The sequence below is a fragment of the Lutzomyia longipalpis genome, chromosome 3, assembly GCF_024334085.1.
Source record: "Lutzomyia longipalpis isolate SR_M1_2022 chromosome 3, ASM2433408v1".
NCBI lineage: Eukaryota > Metazoa > Arthropoda > Insecta > Diptera > Psychodidae > Lutzomyia > Lutzomyia longipalpis.
This window is the reverse complement of record NC_074709.1, coordinates 29,058,507-29,082,724: the sequence shown is the minus strand read 5'-3', so window position 1 is coordinate 29,082,724 and position 24,218 is coordinate 29,058,507. Positions and strand designations below refer to the sequence as shown.

At 34.5% G+C, this 24,218-nt stretch overlaps 3 protein-coding genes and 2 long non-coding RNA genes across 5 annotated transcripts; 3 read left to right on the top strand and 2 right to left on the bottom strand.

Moving 5' to 3' along the window:
• Positions 1–401: 401 nt before the first annotated feature.
• Positions 402–1,100, top strand: LOC129793701 (uncharacterized). The gene is made up of 3 exons (XR_008750956.1): positions 402–511; positions 570–671; positions 844–1,100. It is a non-coding gene; the product is annotated as an uncharacterized LOC129793701 (long non-coding RNA).
• A 177-nt stretch (positions 1,101–1,277) lies between these two features.
• On the bottom strand, positions 1,278–2,825 carry LOC129793700 (uncharacterized). The gene is made up of 3 exons (XM_055833898.1): positions 2,531–2,825; positions 2,075–2,092; positions 1,278–1,750 (listed from the first exon to the last, which is right to left on the bottom strand). Exons 1-3 carry the CDS (start codon positions 2,817–2,819, stop codon positions 1,689–1,691), a joined length of 369 nt encoding a protein of 122 aa, XP_055689873.1. The 5' UTR covers positions 2,820–2,825; the 3' UTR covers positions 1,278–1,688.
• Positions 2,826–3,190: 365 nt separating this feature from the next.
• Positions 3,191–7,796, top strand: LOC129793699 (uncharacterized). The gene is made up of 3 exons (XM_055833896.1): positions 3,191–3,450; positions 3,524–3,541; positions 7,611–7,796. Exons 1-3 carry the CDS (start codon positions 3,201–3,203, stop codon positions 7,670–7,672), a joined length of 330 nt encoding a protein of 109 aa, XP_055689871.1. The 5' UTR covers positions 3,191–3,200; the 3' UTR covers positions 7,673–7,796.
• A 403-nt stretch (positions 7,797–8,199) lies between these two features.
• LOC129793698 (uncharacterized) lies at positions 8,200–8,861 on the top strand. Its single transcript, XR_008750955.1, has 3 exons — positions 8,200–8,483; positions 8,558–8,575; positions 8,704–8,861. It is a non-coding gene; the product is annotated as an uncharacterized LOC129793698 (long non-coding RNA).
• Positions 8,862–9,124: 263 nt separating this feature from the next.
• On the bottom strand, positions 9,125–23,996 carry LOC129793697 (oxysterol-binding protein-related protein 1). The gene is given in 11 exon segments (XM_055833895.1): positions 9,125–11,018; positions 11,802–12,148; positions 12,216–12,438; positions 12,506–12,703; positions 12,765–13,244; positions 21,049–21,302; positions 21,305–21,709; positions 21,807–22,310; positions 22,716–23,006; positions 23,068–23,277; positions 23,335–23,996. Coding segments are annotated over 11 exon segments (3,342 nt in total). The 5' UTR covers positions 23,656–23,996; the 3' UTR covers positions 9,125–10,909.
• Positions 23,997–24,218: the final 222 nt, after the last annotated feature.

The window sequence follows — 24,218 nt, the reverse complement described above, 5'->3', positions numbered from 1 at the left end:
TGACTGAGAAAATATGTATTTTTTTGTAACGCTGGACGTCTTGACCAATCCTAACATTTATGGGATAATCTGAAATTGTAAGCATCTTAAATCACAATTTCCATAAATTTTTAAACTTATTTTATTCTATCATAATAATAATTCTAAAAGATTTGATTAAGAAGGCTCATTTTACTAAAGAGATGTTTATTCTATGTACTTACATAACCTAAAATTTTTTTTAAACGTTAGCCATACTGCTCCACTCAACTGAAATCAACAAAAAGGCAATACCTTTTAAAATTGCTAATTTCCTCTCTCATTCGAGCTTATTATTTCTATTCCTCGTGGAATTTTGCCACAAAGTCCACGAAAACGAAAAATCAAGCAATATAAAAAGACGTTTGGGCATAAAGATAGGTTAGTCTACGTACTTTATCAGTGAAAATGGTGTCGAAAAATCTACGCTCCAGGAAGATTGCCAAAATTGTGGCTGTTGCTGTAACAGTGCTCATTTTAGTGGAAACTTTCGGTAGAGTGAATTTTTAACGGTTTTTTAAAGTTTATCTTAATGAAGGATTCTTTAAAAGGCTTCGCTGATGCGCAATGGTGGGGAGGCTGGATATATAGATGAACTACAAATCAACGACAGGAACAAACTGCCACTAGTTCTGGATTTGTCATAAGCCCAAGTAAGATTTTTTTTTTTAATTTGCTAATTTAGAATTTAAAGAAAAACCACAAAGTCTTCAATTTGAAGATGTTGTAAGACATTTCAAGGCCTAGCCTGGACAGCTGGGCTTATTGAGAAGAGTTAAGTTAAAAATTTTCCTTTTTATGTATTTATTTTCAAATTCTTTTCAGTTTTTGTGGTTCCATTCTTCTCTAATGTTCGTGGTAACAATGCTAATACCGGGATTCAGCAAGGAGAAAGACAGAGAGGCGGATAAAAAGTAAATGAAAATGATGCCAAATCCTGAGCCAGGCTGACCGGAAATTGTGAAAACGCCTACAAAGAAAATTAATTACTTTCTTCCTTCGAAAATTTTATTAATTTGTAATTTTTCAAACAGAATTGGCAGATGTAAAAATTAAAAAAAATCGTTTTATGGCAAATGTAAGGGTTTTTTTTTATTTAAACATTTTCATTTTTCATTTTTTTTTAACTCTTTCGTGAAACATGAAACATTTTATTTTTACAATTTTTTAAGAATTGAATAATTTTTCCAATACAGAAATGTATCAAATTTACGCAAAAGAAGCCAAAAAAGACATTCTGACTGAGAAACATCCTCTAAAAGCATCCACAGAATAAATAATGTGATAAAAAGGGCATGTTTCACATTAACGCGAAAGGGTTAATAGTGTCGTATTCAGCCACCAAGAAATCCTTGAAATTGTTGAAATTTCAGTACAAATTCTTGGAATTTCCAAGATTTCTCTGTCATTGAATATGTTGAATATGTTGCATAGTTTCAAAAACGCAATATTATTTAGAAGGTTTAACATTAAACCTCTTTCTCCCCTGTAGCAATCGTGATTTTATTTTTAGAATTTTTTTTTAACATTATTGCAAATAAACGAATTTATATCGTTTACAACAAACAGTTTTCTTTTAATTACTCTCTTTATTGGGAAATCGTCCTTAATGTCTCTTTATTAATTTATACATTGTTAGGCTTATAGTTTTAAAGGACAAAGATGGCGCTTCAACCTCTTTGAATTGTACTACTGCCGTTTACGATAGAATCAACAATTGGAATTCCCAAAGCTGAAAAAAAAATCATTTTTTTACATTAATTCATTGAATTAATTTTATCTAGTTTGAATGAACTTCATTTGTTTGAAAGAAGTTTTAACTCTATATAAAAATTAGTGCTGTCTTATAAAAATTGGTAAACGTAACATAAATTACAGAATTATGTTGCATCAATTTTTTCTTCTTTTCCTAAGAATTGAAAAAAATGAATAAAGATAATGAAAAATTTAGAGTAAAAAATGTTTTTTCTCCTAATAAACTGATCCAAAAATTAAAAAAAAAAACTAACTATATAAATGAGCTATTAAAAATATTTTACATACGATGAACACTTACCCAAATTTGTGCTGTCGACTGAAAAGGAAAAAAAAGAAATATTAGAATTGAAGATTTTTTTTTCTAAAGACAAAGCATTAACTAAATTAGTTCTTATTGAAAAATTAGTAAATAATACTTTTTTTTTTGAAATTTGTAACGATTTTTTTTATTTATTTACAAAATCTTTTTTTTTCTTTTAAAAACTGATCATAAATTCTCCATCTTAAATGAAAAAATTAAATTTATTTCATAAAATATATTTTTGAAACATTTTTTTTCAATTTTTGTAACCTAATGATTCACTCTCGGGGCGAGAAAATACAACACAAAATAGTGTTAAAGCAATTTACTCGAAAATACTACATTTTTTAAGCAAACTAACTGAAATATGATATTGTCAATAGCTCAGCTTCCATGAACAAATAAATTTACTAAGTCTTCCGTTAAAATTAATTTGGTTTTTTTTTTTCTTACGATTTGGACTTAAAATTGAAAGGCCATCCTGCTCCTGATTGATTACGAGCTTCCTTCCACCGCTTTGGGTTGAATTTTGTGCTGAACTTCCTCCTGAACTGCCACTTTGTCCATAATATTCATTTTTATTCCAGCCATTGTTCCAATCGTTGTTCCAACCTTTGTCCCATTTCTTACCCGGATTAGCACCAGGTGGTGCCACAACGGAATTAAAATTGGCCGCCATGATTAACAAAGAGATAATTAAGGCAAAAATTGCAGAAAATCGACAACGTTTAACTCGAATCATTGCGAAGAGACTAAATTAATTTACTTTGAGTATTTTACTTAAATAGAATGACTAAAAAAATTTAAAAGTTTACCTGTTGCTGAGGCATGATGGCTGCCTTCCTTTGTTCATTTGTCGTGAACTACGTGAAAGAATCCATCGACGTGATTAAATAATTAAATTAAAAAATATATAGAGAAAGGAATTAGCTAAGAGACAGACTCTGTAAAAGAGGTTAAAAAACTTTTTAAAAAATTCCTTTCCTTGACCTTCAAGAACTCCACAACAAATGAACAAAGAAAGGCAGCCATCATGCCTCAGCAACAGGTAAACTTTTAAATTTTTTTAGTCATTCTATTTAAGTAAAATACTCAAAGTGAATTTTAATTCAGTCTCTTCACAATGATTCGAGTTAAACGTTGTCGATTTTCTGCAATTTTTGCCTTAATTATCTCTTTGTTAATCATGGCGGCCAATTTTAATTCCGTTGTGGCACCACCAGGTGCAAATCCGGGTAAAAAATGGGACAAAGGTTGGGACAACGATTGGAATGAATATAATGGAGAAAGTGGAGATTCAACTTTATCACCAGGGAGCAGCGAAACCTTGATTAATCAATCAAATAAAGGAGTTGCAATTTTGAGCCCAAACAGTAAGAAGAATCTGCAAATTAATTCACGAATTGGATATTATTCTAAAATAAAAACTTTTTTTTTTCTTTTCAGTCAATGGTGTGGAGTTAGGTAAGTAAATGAATCCCTAAAAATCCATTGGAAGATGAATTTACATAAAACACCCATGGGGCTATTTAAATCACCCCCAAAAATTAACGTTTTCTTTAGCTATAGCCAAGTAAAAATAACTTTTTATTAATGAAACTTATCTTTTATCTTAAATAAAACGCATTTTTAGACGTTTAAGACTAAAAAATATTAGTTATGACTTTTTTTTGAATTACAACCTAATTTTTTTAGGTTTAGGATATACATCCCAGTTGGCACAAAAGGTCATTATAAAGTCTAATGTGCCGAAAATGATCGTTAGAATAACGTTGATAATTCATCAAAAATAAGTCATTTTACGTGATAATGGGGAATAAAAAAGACCCACGTTGAAAGTCAGTACACCGTCAGAATAACGTTATTGGAAGAAATTTCTGACCTTTTTCTTACGTTCTACTGACCTTTAAAATTTGAGACCAAAAGGGGAAATTTTTGACATGGCATCCCAAAAAAAATTTCCCAAACATATTTCTCTCTCTAGCATACATGGTAGCATAGGATAATGGTGTCTTCTCTATTTCCCTACCAATATACCATATTTATGGTATTTTACAAGGAATATTTATAATTTTTTTTCGAAATTTTCTATATCTCAAATTTATATGCCGAAATACTTTACCGTCACAAATAAATCAAAAAGAACCTAAAATGGACTTATTATTAAAAATTAATTATTTTTTATAAAAAGTTTTGGAATATTTCTGATGATGTAAAATAGACTCTGTCTTTACTACTCATTTAAAATGTCTTAGACATCCTTCCTATTGCTTAAAATGCTGACCCGGCTTGATTCAAAGGCAATTAAATATCCTGAATTTCGCTATAAAAATTATTGATACTCCCGGACACTTAAATCTACGCCATATCTCGTAGCTTAAAAATTTTTGTCACATATATTGTATTTGGCCGAAACGTTAAAATGAACAGATAAATGATATATAATGTAGAGGAAAAAGAGCTTTTTTTTAATAAACTTTATTATATTTTTGAATAGATTTCGTATATTATCGAATCAAATCAAAAATCAAAGTGTGTGCATCAGTAAATTATTTTATGTAAAACGAAAACATATTAAGTGCGATCAAATTAAATATTATTTAATCTTCAAGGAAAACAAATATTTACCTAAACCCTTTTTCTCAGAAGTATTTCTTTAAAAGTATGTACCCAAAATGAAAACTAAGTCTAATACATTTTGTCTTATACGGATTATGACCTGCAAGCCTGCAATAAACATTTAAGAGATAAGGAGAGCAACCCTTGTAAACTGCAAAGCAAGGGCAATTAAATTGCCTACCTGGGAATAACTTAGGGTTTTTAAGGACCTTAAATATTTATTTTGAAAAGAAAAATGTGATATTTGGCAATAAAAGTTTATGCAATACATATTATATGTACGTTAATGTATTTTTTTCTCTTATTCTGGAAAAAACTTGAAATAAACTGTAGGAAAATATTGCAAGAAATTGATAAAAATCATTTCAATTAAATGATCTATTTTGATCTTTTTTATTGAAAAAAAGACTGATTAATTAATCTTAATTTTGTGCTCGCGATAGGTTTACATGTGAATCTTAAGAAATTCTATGCGGATTTCCTTACGTTCGGATGTCCCTTTTTGAACGCTCTTTTTCCCTTAGTGAATTTCAGAGAAGGTCTTCCAAGACACCTACGCACAATTTTGGTCATCCGTATAAGCATTCTTCCCTATTGTTATATGACATGCGCGAAATACTAAAATTGTGGCAATAAATGACGTATTTCTTAATGAACAAGACCTGGCGCACCCTCATTATGATCTCCTTTAACGATTTCATTGATCATTTTGCTCATTTTTATTGATTTATTCGAGAAAATCGTGAAAAACCTAAACCAAAACAAACGCCTGTCAAAGGTCAAAAGAAGAGTGCAGAAATACAAAAAAGAAATATCCCACGCAGTCTTTCTCTTTCTGTCTCTCCCTCAACACCAAAGGTTGGTGGAGGGTAAGTATACTTACGGTATTCTGACGTTGAGATTTCGGCAGGAATTTTAGCCAAAGTTGATGGAGGGTCAGAAATTTTGTGCTTTCTTACGGTATACTGACGTTGTTAAGGAAGAAATTGAAAGTATATTTTTATATAATAAATGAGATTCTTCTGCTCAAAATAGCTTCTAAAACTATTTGCTCTCTTTTAAACAATCATTTTAATGCATTTATATGCCATTTTAATTAGTTTTTGATGATAGAAAAAATGATTGATTTTTCATCTTACTGACCTTTAATGACTTATTTCTGACGATATTCCAACGTTTACACAAAAAATTGAATTTATGCGAAAAAAATGAAGTAAATAAAGCAAAAACGTCTTTTAATAGCTTTTTGATCATCTACAAATAGATTTGTAATGTTTTAATGACTAAAACTTTGATTTCTGCAAAATGACTAAAAATGCCTCAATTTTTACTGACTTTACTTACCAAATAATAACGTTATTCTGACGTTAGAATTTAGTAAGCTAATGACGAAATTCTGACCATTTTTTACGATAATCTAACGTTATTATAACGTTAATAAATAGTAAGTAAAGTCAAAGTTATTATGTGTTAGCTGGGATATTTGTATGAGTTTATTGTGAATTTCTTATTCTCTTCATTATAGTCAAAGAAATAGCATGGGGTTAAAATAATCTAGCATTTTGTTACTATATTTAATAATGGCTAGAAATTTTGCTAAAAATGTAAATAATTTTCAAAAAAAAAAGCCATAAATAAAGGGTAAGAAAAATCACTGAATAATTTAGCCCTACACAAATCATTTTTTACCAACCTTTGCACAAGTATTCTAGGAATTCTATTAAAAAGTCAGTACAAGAGAGACAAAAACATTCTTAAAGGAGCCCATGCAGCTCCCAAGGGCGAAGTACCTAATTGAAGGAAACGCAGAAAACAATTTTAACCCACCCAGTCTTGTAGGGAATCAAAAAAGGATAAAGAATCGCCAAAAATATTCACCATTTTCCACTGGGGTCACAACGAAAAAAGGCAATAAAGTTTTGTAAAAATTCAAAAAAAATTGGCCGCCATTCGCCATTTTGTTCATTTCAATGCATGAAGCATATGTTTCAATGCTTCGTCATGAGCTTGTCGATGGGAGTTTGATATTTCATTCATTTTTTTTGGGAAAAAAAATGAAAAATTGCGTATTTTTTTAGTTAATTATCGTGGTAAATGTGTTTTACGTGTTGTTCAAGAGTGATTTTTATATTTGAATACCTGAAGGATGAATTCCCGCACAGCTTGTGACCGTCTCAGCGAGCACATCTCTCGTTACAAAACAAAGCAATCCAAAAACATTGGTCGTGGATCGTCTTGAAGAAGGCTTTTTCACGAATTGAGAGATCCTCTGCGCTGGAATCCTTTGCGTTTCACACCACCACGACGGACAAGACGATGGATTGATGGTTTTGTGATTCCCTGGATGTTGTGACGCAAAACCTTACGATGTTTCTGGGCACCACCTTTCCCAAGACCTTTTCCACGACCAATGATGTGCTCGCTGAGACGGTCACAAACTGTGCGGGAATTCATCCTTCAGGTATTCAGATATAAAAGTCACTCTTGAACAACACGTAAAACACATTTACCACGATAATTAACTAAAAAAATACGCAATTTTTCATTTTTTTCCCCAAAAAAAATGAATGAAATGTCAAACTCCCATCGACAAGCTCATGGCGAAGCATTGAAACATATGCTTCATGCATTGAAATGAACAAAATGGCGAATGGCGGCCAATTTTTTTGAATTTTTACAAAACTTTATTGCCTTTTTTCGTTGTGACCCCAGTGGAAAATGGTGAATATTTTTGGCGATTCTTTATCCTTTTTTGATTCCCTACAAGACTGGGTGGGTTAAAATTGTTTTCTGCGTTTCCTTCAATTAGGTACTTCGCCCTTGGGAGCTGCATGGGCTCCTTTTAGAAATTCATTTAGTTTGACTCAAAACTAGCCCAATGTACCCTACTAATGTCTTTTAATTTAATTTTCAGCTGCTGTACTTGCATTATTATGGTCAGAAGCATCAAACAATACGGCAAATCAGGCTGGTTAAAAATCCTGAATTGTAGCTGAAAACGCCTACAACTGAAGGACATTGCTGTGGAAAATTATTCAAAAATGTTTAATAAATGAATAAAAGAAATAAAATTTCTTGACAAAGTTAAGATAAAAGTTACAGAAAATCGAGAACTTTTAACTCCACCCATTGTGAAGAGATTGAATTAATTTGTTTTGAGTATTTTACTTAAATAGAATGACTAAAAAAATTTAAAAGTTTACCTGTTGCTGAGGCATGATGGCTGCCTTTCTTTGTTCATTTGTTGTGGAGTTCTTGGAGGTCAAGGAAAGGAATTTTTTAAAAAGTTTTTTAACCTCTTTTACAGAGTCTGTCTCTTAGCTAATTTCTTTCTTTATATATTTTTTAATTTAATTATTTAATCACGTCAATGGATTCTTTCACGTGGTGCACGACAAATGAACAAAGAAAGGCAGCCATCATGCCTCAGCAACAGCAGCAACAAATAAAGTTTTAAAAATTTTTTTAGTCATTCTTTTTAAGTAAAATACTCAAAGTAAATTAATTCAGTCTCTTCACAATGATTCGAGTTAAACGTTGTCGATTTTCTGCAATTTTTGCCTTAATTATCTCTTTGTTAATCATGGCGGCCAATTTTAATTCCGTTGTGGCCCCACCTGGTGCTAATCCGGGTAAGAAATGGGACAAAGGTTGGAACAACGATTGGAACAATGGCTGGAATAATAATGGATATAATGGAGAAAGTGGAGTTTCAACTTTACCACCAGGGAGCAACGAAATTGAGATTAATCAATCAAATAAAGGACTCTACTAATAAGTCCTAATGGTTAGTAAAAATCTACAAATTAATTTACGTATTGGGTATGATTTTAACAGACAAACTACGATTTTTTCTTTCAGCTGAGAGTTTGAATTTAGGTGAGTAAATTAATCCTTAAAAATACATTGGATGTTTCTCAAAATTAATTAATTAACATGCTTAATTTAACGAATTTAACTTGATAACCCCAATGTTCCCTACTAAAATCTTTTAATTTAATTTTCAGCTGCTGTACTCGCATTATTTGGGTCACAAGCATCAAATGATACGGCAAATCAGGCTGGTTAAAAATCCTAAATTGTAGCTGAAAAGCCCCTAAATGAAGGAAATTCCTCCTCAACTATGATGAAATTTTTCACAAATGAAAGAAAATAAAACTTCTTGAAAAAATGGAAAATTTTTTATTTCTTAAATTTTAATATCAAAGTAAAATTCAGAGAACTTACCTTTCTTTCGGATTGTTGCAGTAGAATCTTATACGTAACTAGGTGTTATTTCGTATCTTTTAGTCCGTAGATGCGTTCACAAACCAAATTAACTGATAAACGTCTTAACCTCACTTTTCTAAAATCTTCAAAATTACAAAGATTTTATATTTATTTTGAAGCTTTTAACGGGCTTAAATGGAATTAAGGAAATAAAAAACATTTATTCTTCTAGTATACACCATTTTATTAGCGGATTAAGTGATTTCTTTCATTGTTTTATGTTTTTTCTTACAAAACATAAAATCCATTATTTATGGCAGTTAAAGAAAATTTAAAAGAAATAACATTCTTTTAAAATAAAAAAAAATACATTTCGACGTTTCTCCTGCAAAATTAAAAGTGGTTTTATGACTTTATTCTTTAAAGAAAACTGAATCATTGCAATTGGGGCGTGGCTTAAGTTTATTTCCTTATTTTCTTCACAGAATATTTCAGTGAAAATAGAGTCTGTTTGGATTCTTTTTATTGTTCTTTACTCTATTTGAGTTTATGTTGTCTTACGTTTATTTGTGGTTATTATACGAAGGAATGTGAATAGGGTGAATAGACTCCTTTTTTTCAATTAAAATTAAATAAATAAAATTGAATTTAACGATTTTTTTTTTCAACTAAAAATTATTTAAATAAGCTTTAAAATCATTAATCCCGCACCAGAGAAAGCCCTTTATTGATTAAAAAAAAACCTTTAAAGGTATTCTTTACCTATTAATCCAATAAATTGGTAAGTATTTTGCAGGTAAAACGTCGATTTATATTCAAAATAAATGCCCGCAGCAAAATAAAATTTTCTCCTATAAAATCCCTTCAATAAAAAAAAATTCCTGATAAAATATTGATGAGATTAAAATCTTTGGAATGGTTTCTAAGTACATTTACATACTTTTTTAAATCTTTGGGAATTTCTTTTTATCAAACAACAAGAATTTTTCCTTAAAATGGGGTGCTTATCTGGCGAATATTTGATGATTTTTTCATACAGATAAACCTCCGTTTTTTGCAAGGAAAAATTCATTGAAGTCTGATAAAAAAAATTCAGACTAATATCCTAAATATAATTGGAATTACTTTTTACACATTATTCTCTTCCTCTCTGTCTTCCCCTACAATCTTCTACTATGCAGAGCTAAAAGCCTGATTTTATGTTCTATGTTTCTCATTAAGAGTTTTCAATGTGATTCTATTTTTTATTTATTAGATTCTTTGGCACATCACAAAAAATATATATTTTTAATTTTTTCTCTCAGTGAATTTCCTTTTCTTTTTTAAACGGAATTTTTTAAACACCGAATTTTCTACAATTTCTGCGTTTAAGGACCTCCTCCGAGAGTAATTATCTACGATCTTTGTCCCTTTAGGGGGTCATTTGTTCTCTCAATTTTCTCACTCTAACACAGATCCTATATTTTAGTTTTCTTCTAAAACAGATATTTCGTGGATTTTTTTTTAAATTCTTCGTCTTCCCTCAGCCGGATTCTTTTGAAGCTTTTGTGATTATTTCTCCAATTTTTATTTGTTTTACGCTTGTGCAAAAGGGGCGAGTAAATGTCTTTTTTCAGTGTCTTTTTGTAAAAATATTCTTTTATAGCTTTTAGCAGCTTCTGAAGACGTAGAGAAGGAAAAAAAATGCATGGAAACCCTTTTTAATCCCCAAAAATTATCCCTTTAAATTCTCTATATAAAAATATACATTTTGCATATATAATTAGCTCTTCTCCCGCGCAAAAATTCCTCCACCCCCATTTTCCTTTTAAAAACCTCCAGGGGGCTTTTTAGAAAAAGATTTTCTTGATGTGTTTTTTCTGTTTCTTTTTTTTTAAGGTAAAATGTATTGAAATGGGTTTTTCATTGTTCAATGTGTGGGGGGGTGTGTGAGTGTGTTTTGTGAATGTTTCTTTTAATTAATCACAATGCGGCTTCATTTTCCCTTCATTTTCTTTTTGTTCTTTAAAAAATATCCAGATCCATGAGGGAGTCGTAATTTCGATCCCAATAGCCACCGCTGTAGAGCCAATCGTCGATTTTGTTGTGAGGATTGGGGCCATTTGTGAACCACCTGTGAAGGAGAAGAGATTTTCTTTGTAAATTTATTTTAAGCAAGGGCTGTTTATTTTGAATGAAAATCTTTGAATTATTCGGCAAGATTCGAATTATTTATCAAGAAGATTCGGATTATTCGTCAAGATTCGGATTATTCGTTAAGATTCGGATTATTTATGAAGAAGATTCGGATTATTCTAGAAGATTCGGATTATATATCAAGAAGATTCGGATTATTCGTCAAGATTCGGATTATTTGTCAAGAGTCGGGTTATTCGTCAAGATTCGGATTATTCGTCGAAAAAATGGATTATTCGTAATAAACTATGAAATATTCGTCCTAAAAATTTGGATTATTCGTGAAGATCCGGATTATTCTACGAGATTCGGATTATTTATCAAGAATATTCGGATTAATCGTCAAGATTCGGATAATTTATCAAGAAGATTCGGATTATTTGTCAAGAGTCGGGTTATTCGTCAAGATTCGGATTATTCGTCGAAAAATGGATTATTAGTTATAAACAATGAAATATTCGTCCTAAAAATTTGGATTATTCATGAAGATACGGATTATTCTACGAGATTCGGATAATTTATCAACAAGATTCGGATTAATCGTCAAGATTCGGATAATTTATCAAGAAGATTCGGATTATTCTACAAGATTCGGATAATATATCAAGAAGATTCGGATTATTCGTCTAGGATATTCGTTAAAATTCGAATTATTTAACAAATAAAAATCCCAAACTCAAATAATTCAAAAATTTAAAGCCTAACGACTATTCAAACTTACTTTGGCGCCCATTCCTCTCCCTTCTTCCCTTTGCGAACCTTCCTTGCGTCGCGCTGCTTCTCCTCCAGGCGTGTCTTTTCCGCAGCTGCCCCATCAATGTCACCCTCCTCTAGCTTCCTAATATCCGGCCTGAGACGTGAATCGGTGGGGCAGAGCGTTTTCGGTGGTTTCATATCCGGATCAATTTCATTCAATCCCATGGCAAAGAGCGTAAACTGATAGTACTCAGCTGCATTCTCTGGCCTTGGATCTGCTTCCCAGATGGTGAGAGAATTGGGAATGTCTATTGAGTAGGTGGAGTCACATTTGGGAATATCACCTTCCGGTGGTTCAGGAACGTCGTCGGACTGATCAAAAGCAAGAAAATTTAGCAAAAAGAAAGGACTTTTTTTTTGGAAGGAAGACGTCTCTCACCTCTTGAACTGAGAGACTCTTGAAGGAGGACATTTTGAGGCTATTCAGCTTCGAGAGAACCTTCCTTGGGGTATGAGCTGGGGATTCATTGGGGCTACGACTGCGTTCATCGCCTCGTTTGAATTTATGAGCATTCTCTTTGAAGTACTCCTCGTAGGAAGCTTGATCTGTGCACTTGAGGAACTCTGTCCACTTCCCGTAGATGAAGAAAAGCTTCTTCTTACTGAACCAGGAAAGAAAAGATTTTTTATTTTACCGGAAATGTCTCAAAATGAGAGATTTTCTCGTACTTTTTATCAACGATGAAACCCTCAACACGATGGAGATCCTTGGAAGCCCATCCAGCGGGTTTGAGCGTCACCACAGCCCGATGGCCAGTTCTATGGCTCGTAATCTCCATCGTACCATAGTGCTCCATCCACAGTTTCCCCACAATGATATTGTGAACGCAACAATTGACTCCTGACCAGGTGAATGCATCGCCAGACCTACCAGAAAACTCCCTTCAATCACTGAATCTTCCTCCCCGAAATCCCTCAAAACACTTACTTTGGGAATTCAACTGTGACACACCCCTTTGGTTGAATCTCCACACTCTTCCCCCAGAATTTGAGCTTCGGATGAACCGATCCGTGCACAATAAAGTCCTCCGATTCAGCATGAAAAGCCGTCACGGGTGGATGATGCGACACCTGCTCACACACAATCCTATACTCAGGACGCTGTAGTTCGTACGTTTCCCCCAGGAGGGGATTGAAGGGCTTCCCAAGACGATCCCAATTGGACGCCAGGGCAGATATGGCAAATGCCGCCACATACTTCAGCCGCTCAACGGTGTCCTCCTGCCGAGCAGCCACATGGAGAAGTGTGGCGTACTCCATGTGCTCAGTGATTCGTTGTAAGAAGCTGAGGGGTTCATTGAAGATCACCGGCATTGTGATCTTACTCAATTCCTTCCCAATGCAATTCTTCAGCACTGACCAAATGCTAAAGTCATTGCGGGAGAACATTGGTACGGGCAGGGATTGCCTGGAGTGATACAATCACAGAAAAAAGCCGGATTGCTCCTTAGTTTTCTCATCATTTTTTTTAAACTCTTTTGAAATAAAACGGATTTTAAGTTGAAAAACTGTTAAGATTTGAACTAAAATAAAACGGTCAATTGCCTATCTTTAGGCGCAAATTCATAGCAAAAACTGATTTTCCGAAAAATTCCTTTGTAACTCATTAAATTTTTAGCACAATCAAACTGAAAAACGTTCAAGAAATAAACTTCTTTTCACTTTAATATCATTATTAATTTAATAAATTCACAACTTTTCAATTAATTTCCGTTTTATTTGCTTCCACGTGCCCCTGAATGTATGCAAAACATTTTCGATGTAAAACTCGATGTAACACAAAATTAATATTCCAAATCAATCTTTCTGCTCATATTTTTCCAAGAAAGGAAAACGTCCCTTCCTTGCAACCCTCAGGATATTGAGGGCGGCAGCATTGAGTTGAGCAACAATATATTTTTTTTTACATTGGAAAATGTAAAATATTTTCCATTCAAATCGAATTTTCTTTTACCTCCGGGCGAGTAGAGAGAGAGAGAGAAAAGAAAAATGAATTGGTACCTGTGCCGTTTTTTCTCCTCATTCCCATCTTCTTGTTGATTTCCTTCGGCCATTGCTTACAAAACAAATTTTATCCACTAGATTTTTCTCTTTGCAATTTCCCTCGACTTTTCCGCGCACATTGATTGCCTCCGGCCAACGCAAATTTACTCCCGCACAAAAATTTCTTTCTTTTTTTTTGCTTTTCTTTCACCCTCAATTACCCGCCTAAAAGATCCCACAGAAAACATGACAAAAAAGACAGATAATTTCCCCCCTAAATTCGCTCTAATTTACAAGGAAAACAAGAAGGAAAAAAAAGTTAACGGGAAGGGGAGGATTTTTCCCCGAAACGGACGTAAAGGAAAAAAGCTTTCTAATAGGCCAATAGCACGCGATTTTAATGCAATTTTCTGCACAAAACGAAATAATTGCTGACTGAGAGAGCAGTCAAACCTTGACCCCACACGCCTTTTAGTTGGAATTTATATCGTATCAGGTGGACGATGAAAAAGTTAATTTGGAAAAGCTTTTAAAATTTCAACGAATAATTATTACAGCGCCAGGTGGAAAAAATTACCTTAATTCACCGTCAATCCGCGAGAGAATTGTATACGGACATTTTGGCCAAATAATTCATCAAAAAGCTGGATTAATTTTTAATTTCAATTCCCATTGCTGTTAAAATTAAATCAAAACAGAGTTGGTGCTTGTGGTGAGAGTATAGATTAAGATAGAGGTTTTAAAAGAATGAGGTTAATTTTTTTTGCTTTTCTTGTTCATTTTTCTGGTACGAATAATACATTTTTAAAATAAAAGAAGAAATCATTTTAATTTTTGAATATTCTCTTGGTTTAAATTCCTTTCCGGATAAAGTCCAGGAGTTGAATTTTAGAGAAAAAATTATCTTTGCGATTATTTTTAAAATTACAAATTATTCTAGATTTTGTCAGAATTCCGGATATTACTAAAAATTCAATTCAATTTTTGAATTTTTTTCTGATTAAGTTCATTTCCGGATAATTCGGAAGTTAAATTTTAATATCTTTGTGATTTTTAATAATAGAATTTTTTCTAGATTTTGTCGACTTTCGGATATGCTAAAAACTTAAATCTTTAGCATCTAGATAGAATTGATTTTTCAAGAATTTTCTTATCAAAGTTCTGGTATACATTTTTCCGGAATCTTCTCACAAAAAATTCCGGAATTTCTGCTCTTTCCTATAATTTAATCAAGTAAGTAAATTAAGAGTAATCACTACAAAAATTATGCAGTCTCTAGATTTAATTGTAGGAGGATTTATCCTTCTGACCTTAAATCAAGTTTAATTAAAGAATATTCCATAAGTGTTTGAAATTGAAAGCTTTATTGTGAACTTAATGAACTTTATCAAGCGTCTTTTCTCTACTTTGTAAGGCAAAAATAAGTTTTAAAAAAAAACTGAGACCTAGGATTGTCCGAAATATCGAAAGCTTTGGGAAAATTGCAGGAAATAATTTAATTTAATCCCAAAAATTTTAATCAATAATCCCGGAAGGAAAAGTCAACCTTTATATATCTAATTAAAATATTTCTTATCAAAGAAATAAATATAAGAAAAAAATCTTTAATCTATTTTCATGATCTTGATCAACTCTGTCTATTTTTGAACGCTTTTCATGTCTATAGTTCTCTGTTGCACACCATGTGAGAGCTATGAGCAAATAGAAAAGCTCACCCGTGGGAACTAATTTCGCAGAATCCCCGAAAATCCACGACAGGAGGGGGGATGGGGGTGTGAAGGTTGAGTAAATCGTTACGCAACAACCAACGTCATCAATCTTTAATCTTGCGCGCTTTTTATCCCCCCACAAACTATTTCCAGGACGTACAGAACTAACAAAAACTTCACCAGAAATGAATGAAAAGAATACTTTTTTATAGTCCAAGGAAAGAGTTTAGAGGAAAAGAGAGAGAAAAAAATCCTTTATAGAGCTGCGATAAGATTTTTTCTTCTTGGCATAGAGTGAAGCAAAAGTCCTTTTGTGAGTCATCGTCCTGAATTCTTTTCAATTGATTGAAGAGTAACAAAAAAGATCATTTTTATGGGGTTTGAGAGAAAGTCTCAAAAGCTCCAGAGGGGTAATAAATTCCCCATTAATGGCACCAGCAAAAAGAGATTCACTCAAACAAGAAAATAATCTCTTTTCTCGTAAAGAAAATAAATATTTTGTAAACGATTCGTGGCTTTCTTCCAAAAACTAAAAGGCCATCACCCTGCGTGAATTTGGGAGGAAAGTTTGAAGAAGAAAATGAGCTTTAAAACGATAAAATTTCCACGTTTTCAGCATCAGGTAGTATCTCCAAGAAGGAGAATTTAATGAGATACGAAATGAAAACTTTTGTGGAGCCCCCTCTGGCTCACGAAAACTCCCCCAACTCCCAAACGCAACATAACAAAGTTCAATTGGAAAAGGAAATTAGAATGTAACGAGAGAGAGATTCTAAAAATAATCCTCCAAATCATTTGTTCTCATTACATTTTCATGCACAACCTCTTCATTAGGAAACTTTTCTTCTCTCTCCTTCTCTCAGGAGCTTGCTTGAGCTTTCCACGCGCATTAAGTTGGAAAAATCTTCACTCCATTAGCAAATTATATTCTTTCCTGATAGTGCGGGGGCGCGATGTTTTTTTCTTTAACGAAATTCTCATGGGGAGAAATTTTATTTACCTTCCTGTTTCAAGGGTGGAAGAGAGAGAGAAAAATGTACAGGAAGGGGTGGTTTAGGTGATTTTGAATTATTTTTTATTTAATTAGGAGTTGTTTTAAAAGTTTTAAAATTAATAATAATATTTAACCGTTTTAGACGCATGGAAGGTTTAACAATAAAAAAAACCATCAAGGTAATACTTTGAGATTAGAATTTTTACTAATATGAAATCCATTAATTCTTGCACCAAGAACTTTTAATTACTTTGCAAGTCTTTTAAATGTAGCAAAAAATATTAATTTACTTTAAACGGGGATCAAAATAAAAATTCTTTAGGTTAAAAACGGTTCTGAGAATCTTTAATTTTTCTTATAAAAATTTGTAAAAATCTTAATTTCTATGCAAGTTTTCAAACAATTCTCTCAAAATTTTTCTAATTGTTTTAACAAGCAAAATAGGCAGTAAATTCTTTCCTCAAACTAAATATTCACGTTTTAATTTAAAAAATTAGAAAAAAAGTTTTGCAAATAAATCATGGTTTTTGAAATAAATTCATGCAGAAATAATTAATATTTCTTCTACAAATTATTGAAATTTTCCATAACTTTCGATTCCTTTAGTATTCTTCATCAGGTCTATATGCCATTTTGAATATAGAAATATTCGTTATGCAAAAGCTTTAGAAAAAAGCTTCAAAACAATTCTATTTTTCAGCAGAATTTCAGAAAACTTTCATTGAAAAAGTTTCAGAGACAATTAGTAAATCTTATTAAAAAAAACTGATAAACTTCGCCCCAGACTCTCCTAATTATTACAAAAATTCAATATTTCTTTCTAATTTTGTGTCTTCACAATCTGTTGAATGCTTATCGTTTCATTCTAAGCTTTCAGGAGCACCTGATCCACCCATTGCTGTGCCAACACCCCAACACTATGACGCGTAGAAGAAAATCCATTCATTCTACAAATTGAAAGAATTCTTAAATGTGGGAAAATCTCTTTATAATAAAAAAAAAGAATTCCATTGAAGACGTAAAAGCTTCGACGGCTGAATGAGGAGCAAAATTCCCCCAAATGGACTATACTGGGTCAAGGTTCGAGGGCACAGAATGTTCCCTTTCATCAAATTCTGGGAATTCCAGAAGGAAATTGAATTTAGGTGTCCAACTGAGAGAGAAAATAAAAACATATTTTCCCTGAATTTTTTCTCCCTGAAATGCTTTTCAAACGAACTCAAATAGAATTTTCTCGATTTTTTCTCTGTAATTCAATAAGCTTTCCTTATGTTGGAGAAAATTGCATTTTGACGGAGATTTTTCCGGGAAAATCCGCATGAAAAATTTCTTTCATTCAAAAGGAAAATTCTATTGAATTCTCTCAGTTGATTCTGAACATTGTTTGTGCATATTGACAAGAGTTTAATTAAAATTTAATCAGAAAACATTGTTCGACGAGGTCAAATGTCACGATTGTATCTCACTGACCCACAGCATTTACTCCCAAATTGGGTAAGGAGAGAATTTTCTTTATTTTTAAATTAAACAAAAAATCATTTTTCATTGATTTTCCTCTCTTCAACACTTTTCAAAAAATTAATGAAAGAAGTAAAAAAAAATCCCTCAACACACGCCATGGCTCTTTAAATAGAACAACATTCTTATGATGGACAAACACATTTTCCTCCCTTTTCCTTTCTTCCTCCTTCTCCTCATTTGGGAGGAAGTAAATACATAATGTGGCGTAAGAATGGAAAATCAATAGGAAAATTGAGAGGGAAAAAATTGGATAAAATTCCTCGAAAATAAAAGTCAAAGAAAATAGAGAACGAAAGGAAAATTAAGAGAGATAATCCTCCGCCACAGAAACAATAATTTCAAATGAAGAAACCTCCTAAAGAACACAAACACTTTTCAACAAGATTTTCCTTCTTTTTTCCCCCCTTTTTTATGAGAAAAACGTGCAAGTGTGGTGCGAAAAACGAAGGGAAAACACCCTAAAAAGCCCTTTTAAAAAGAAGAAGAAAAAAGGGCAACCCAGCAACACTTTTTTGTACCGTTTTGCGGAGAGAGAGTATGTTACCCACAGAGAATCTCACGATGAACTAAAAGGGAACAAGATAACGATTTCCTTGCCTTACCCCCAAAAATGTTTTGTTGGTCTTCCCCACGACGCAAGCGCGCGCCTTTGATCACCCACAACAGGGTGTTCCTGCACACAGAGAGACTCACACAGCAGACACCCCCCGTCGTTGGTGCTAAAACAACCCCCTGCCTGCCTGCCTGACTGACTGACTGAGTTGAAAGAATGAAAAGAGCAGGAAATGCCTCCTCAGAGAAAAATCATTCAATGAAGTGGAGCCATCCCCTCAGCATGAACACTTCAACCCTCTCCTGTTGCTCCAAACACCCCCAATGCTCACCCCTCCCCCAAAGACTCCCACACAGAGCATCACAAGAGGCTGTTTGTGTGAGTAATGATGAGATTATCTGCGCATAAATTCCACAGAGAATCACATTCTGATTAGAACGAGATGTGGCTCAAGCAGAGCAAAAGAAGGAGAAGAGAAAGTTATGAATGGATGTGAGGAAATTATGGATGAAGCTTCTCCACAAGTACACTCATCCTTTGCGATAGAACACGAAAATGATGTGAAAATGTGTGCCAAGAGTCACAACTCCCCCCAAACAAGAAAAGCTTAATTGCGACTTACACGACGATAAAGTTTCTCTCGAGAGCGTGTTCAAGAGATAAAAATTTTATTTGAGAAATTCTTTGATGGATATTTTGTTGTTCCTTTGAAATTGTTTTAGGATTAATAATAAAAATTCACAAAGGGCATGTTTTCAGAGACATAACGATAAGGAGAAGTAGAACAGAAGAATTTGGGATGATAAAATGAATTTTTCATGAATAGATGAGATTGAAGGAGTTTATTCACATTTGGGGCTTGTGTGACGTCATAGAAAGCATTGAAAGGTTCACAAAAGGCATGAAAAATATTACAGAAATTTAAGGAAAATTGCAATTGAATTCTAAAAGATTTATTATAATTTCCTTGTAGTTGAGAAGGCTAGAAAATGACTTGGTTTTTTTTTTTAAGAAAAATGCCCTCTTTGTAGTTTCTTTCTGTACATGAAGCATATGCACAAATGCTTCTATAGAAAGTTAAGACATACATATTTCAATGCAAGATTTTTATTTGATTTTTTTTAGTTAAGAAAACTTGAAAAAGATTTCTTTTCTGCGAAAAAACGACGCTCATTTTGTGTTTCTTTTTACCCATAAAGCATATGCTCTATTTCTTCTATAATCTTCAATTTGTTTTTTTTTCAATAACCTCATAAAGGGATCATGAAAAATGAGCAAACAATTTTTTAACTCGTTTGTTATTAAAACAGAGAAAACTTATTAATTTGAAGCATAATGTATAAAATGCTTATGCTGTTATGCTTCAGGAAAATTTTCGTGAATTATTTCTTGAAAATCAGTTAAAAATAAACATTCAAAAGAGCTTTAAAAAAAACGTGAGAGTCACGCCCTGTTTTTGTGATGAATATAACATGTAAATGCACGAAGCATATGCATCAATCGTTTCTTTATGATTTATTTTAATTTAGAAGTTATGAGCGATTGAAGCATATGCACTTGAACCAAAATCATGTAAACTAGAGGTAAGAAATGAACTCTAAAAATTCAAGTTTCTTTTGACATTTCTATCGTTTCGAAGCCCTGATTAGCTTCTTCTTCAGGTACATCAATCGATTAAATATTTGTAAATTTTTTTATTCCGTTAAAACACGCTTAAAAAAAACTCAACAAAATTAGGCAATAATTTTCAGATTTTTAGAGATATTTTAACGTTAAATATCTTTGAAAAATCATTCTTTAAGTATTAAATAAAAGAGCGAATAATAATTTATTTTAATGAAAGCAAAATAAAACAGATTATTTTTTAATTATATTTCTCAAGAAATAAAAAAAAACATTCAAAAAAATACAAAATTTTTTTTTAAAAGAATATTTAATAGTTTATTTAATAAAACAAAAAAATCAAATTATTATAAAATAATAAAATGAGAAAAAAATTTCTCTCAAGTCTTAATCTTAAAATAAAAACACGTAAAATCTTTCAAACTATTTAACCTAAAAATAAAAAAAAAACTTGAAAACAGTTTAAAAAAAAATATTGGAAAATAATTTTATAATTCTAAGTATTTTTTATCTATTTTTTTGTAAATTGTTAACAGTTATTTAAAGTCTTTTAGTAATTTTATTTAAGTCTTTAAGTTTCATTATTTTTTATTTAATTTTCCTATTTAAATCTTCATTTTTATTAATTAAAAAATATATATTAATTATTTTTAATAAAAATTAAATGAAAAAAAATCATTCGCTCTGTGTAACCCTCTAACTCACAAAACTACCCCATCGAACGGTACACGAATCAATATTATTCCCGAAAGAGCGCCCAAAATGTTATTTAACAGCATCAAATAAGCCCAATTTCCGGAAGAGATAGGGAAGAATATTTCTCACTAACCTCTGTCCTTTGCTCCTGCTCGTCTCCTCGGTGCTCTTCCTCCTCTTCCTCTCCACCTTCCTCTCTCCCGCAGATGAGGCAGGGCGTTCGAAGATGAACTCCTCCCGCGCACACCTGTAGGCATTCCCGCCCTGACTGAAGAGTGTCCCACACGACGAGGCAATGGACACGCCATCGACGAGGGTATCACTACTTCCGGATGAGGAATTGCTCTCATTGCTGCCCCGTCGTCGCCTCTCGGACGACAGGAGGTGCCTCCCGGACTGTGTGCGTGAACTGCGTGAGCGTGAAAGAACAGCCAAGTCCTGACTTGAGCCACTTGGGGAATTGAAGAGAGATTCCGCCGTGACGAGAGTGTCTGTGTCGGAATCCGCCTCGAAGGCGTCGAAGAATTCATCGTCATCGTATCATAGATCCGGGGACTTTTGTGGCTCAAACTCCGTGGGAAGGTGCCCGTTTCGGAGATATGACTCGCCACTGATTGCTCAAGCTCATGATGCTCCTTGGCCAGGACATTGAGTGCCTCCTCGAGGACACGACACTTTTCCTGCTCCTGCTTCAGCTGTAGCACTCGGATGTCCTCCTGCTGATGAAACAGCGTCAAGCAGTGCTGCAGCGAAGACAACATATTGGCTGCTGTTTCCGACACAAGCTGGAAACGCTGTCAAAACAACATTTTCATTAATTTTTCCCTTCCGGAAGAGTACATAACCTCAAAAAATGGCGGAAAAACAAAAGAAAAAGAAAATAAAACTAACCAAAAAGCAGAGAGCTTGATTTACCATCATGGCGGACATGGGAAGTGATGCTGATGAGTCTGTGGTCTCGAGACTCTTCTGGAGCGCCTCCACCAGCATTGCGCACTCACCCAGCTGCCGCTGAAGCACCTCAAAGCTCGCCGTTGCCGACGCCAGGGCATCCGTCATGCAGCCCAATGGCTTCCCGCCGATACTGCTGAAATCCTCATCGCTGTCACTCTTCCGGCGATTGCTGCCCCAGAGGTAGTGGGAGCTGTAGGCTGAATGCTCATTGAAGGCATTCATCCACTTCTGTCGTGCCACCTGCGGCGGATCCCCGTTGTTGATCACACTCAACCGATGCACGGCGCCATCGTTGAAGTGCACAACAAATGAGGCCAGATCCGTTGTCAAGGGTGTCACTCTGGCACTGTCCAGATACTTGAAATCCCTCCTCTTGTTCGCACTAACAGTTGAATCGGCCCGGGAGGCGAAATAATTCAGCACACCACGCTCCAGGACGGCCTAAAAATGATTCTTTGTTACTTCCCGGAAAAAAGTTTTTACATTTTTTGCATTAACTTTTCTTCCCGGAAAGTGCCATAAGTGGCTGGAAGTTGTTTAGTCATCCTGCTCATTGCATCAGGAAGTTTCTAAGGGATCTCAGGAACCTCCTTTTCAACACCCGGTTGATCCTTGATTTCATCTTTGGGTCAAAATCTGTGTCTAAAAAAATTCTTCAAGTAATTGCGAAGGGAACTTCCTAAATGGACAGATTTCGACCCAAAGATGAAATCAAGGATCAACCGGGTGTTGAAAAGGAGGTTCCTGAGATCCCTTAGAAACTTCCTGATGCAATGAGAAGGATGAATAAACAACTTCCAGCCACTTTTGACACTTTCCGGGAACAATAAATAAAATTCAACTTACCCAGACGGGTTTCCATCCGAGGAAACGTGATCGCTTCAGGAGGGGCCCCTCGTAGCGATTTGCCGTCTTCTGGACCTTCCGGACAGCCTTGACGCTGAGCACCTGCAGTGTTTGGGCATCCCGCGCCAGATCCAGCGCCAACTGCCCGCGATTGTTGCGAATACTCGTGTCAATGCCATTCTGGAGAAGCAGCACAGCTGTCTCCTTGTGCCCCCTGTAGGCAGCACAGTGCAAACAGGAATTCCCCTGAGCATCCACGCAATTTATATTCGGAGGATTCTCATCTTTCAGCTGCAAACAGAAAAATCTTCTCAAACAAAAGGATTGGAAAAGGGCGTGGTTTTGAACTTACAAGTGCCCCAAGAAGCTCAATATTTCCCTCTCGGGATGCCGTGAGGAGTTTTCCTTCTTTCCGCAATTGCTCCGTTGCTTCTGCTGCCCGGAGGAGCTTTGCAATCTCCTGACCAGCTTCATTGGAAGGCGTCATATCGCGCGGGAGCCTCCCTTCGCCATTAATAATGTTAACATTCGCATTGAACTGCAGCAGCATCATCACGAGGTCCTGAAACATCAAAGATTAAACAAAGGAGCCCCTCAATTCATCAGGCAGGAGCCTCACCTCGCGCCCAATGAAAGCTGCCTTGTGCAGTGGTGTATCCCCGGCATCATTGACGGCATTTATATCAGCCATTCGTGCCAGGAGAATCTCCATAACTTCCCTGTGCCCAAAGTACGTGGCGAGATGGAGTGGAGTCCATCCGAGATTGCTCTTACTCTGCCCCTTGCAGCTAATATCGAAGCTATACTGCCCCGCGTCACGCTTCTCCAGCATATTCCGAACCATGCTGAGATCCCCATTGCGACATGAACGCAGGAAGCACTCCTCCACCTCACTACTACTACTGCTGGAGGAGCTATCGGAGCTTCCGGATTCATTCATTTTTAAAGGGAATTCCCTTCAGAGTGACATTCCAAGGAGAAAAAGACCTCTTTTATTGCCTCTTCCGCCCAATTGTCCGCATAGGTAGCACCACGGAGTGTCTATCACAGATTCAGGAATGCTATTGGGGCACACTGTACCCCGGAAATTGCACTAAAATCCACAAAAACCCCGCGAGAAATGAAGGGCAGGAGTTTGTTTACCAAAAACATCCCAAAAGTGAGGTTATGTTGTGACATTTCACCTGATACGCAGCCAATCTGGATATTTTCGCCAATTTGCTCAAGGGAAAATGAGACGGAAGCATTTTACCGCTATCCGTCTCCCTTATACTTTCAGTTTTTTACAGTTTTCTCGCGTTTTTCGCCGAATTTTCCAGCCGGAAGTAAGTTTTTGCAATCAGGAAGCGACGCCGCGTCGAATGGCATCATTGGTTTGAAAAGTTCGCGAAAATGCATTTCCAGAAAAAAAAAAGTGCGTGTAAAATCCCCAACCGTCAAAATTTCCGCGGGCCCCAAATTCCGTACGGAGGAACTCCCCGAGGCTCCCGGAGCACCCGTAAG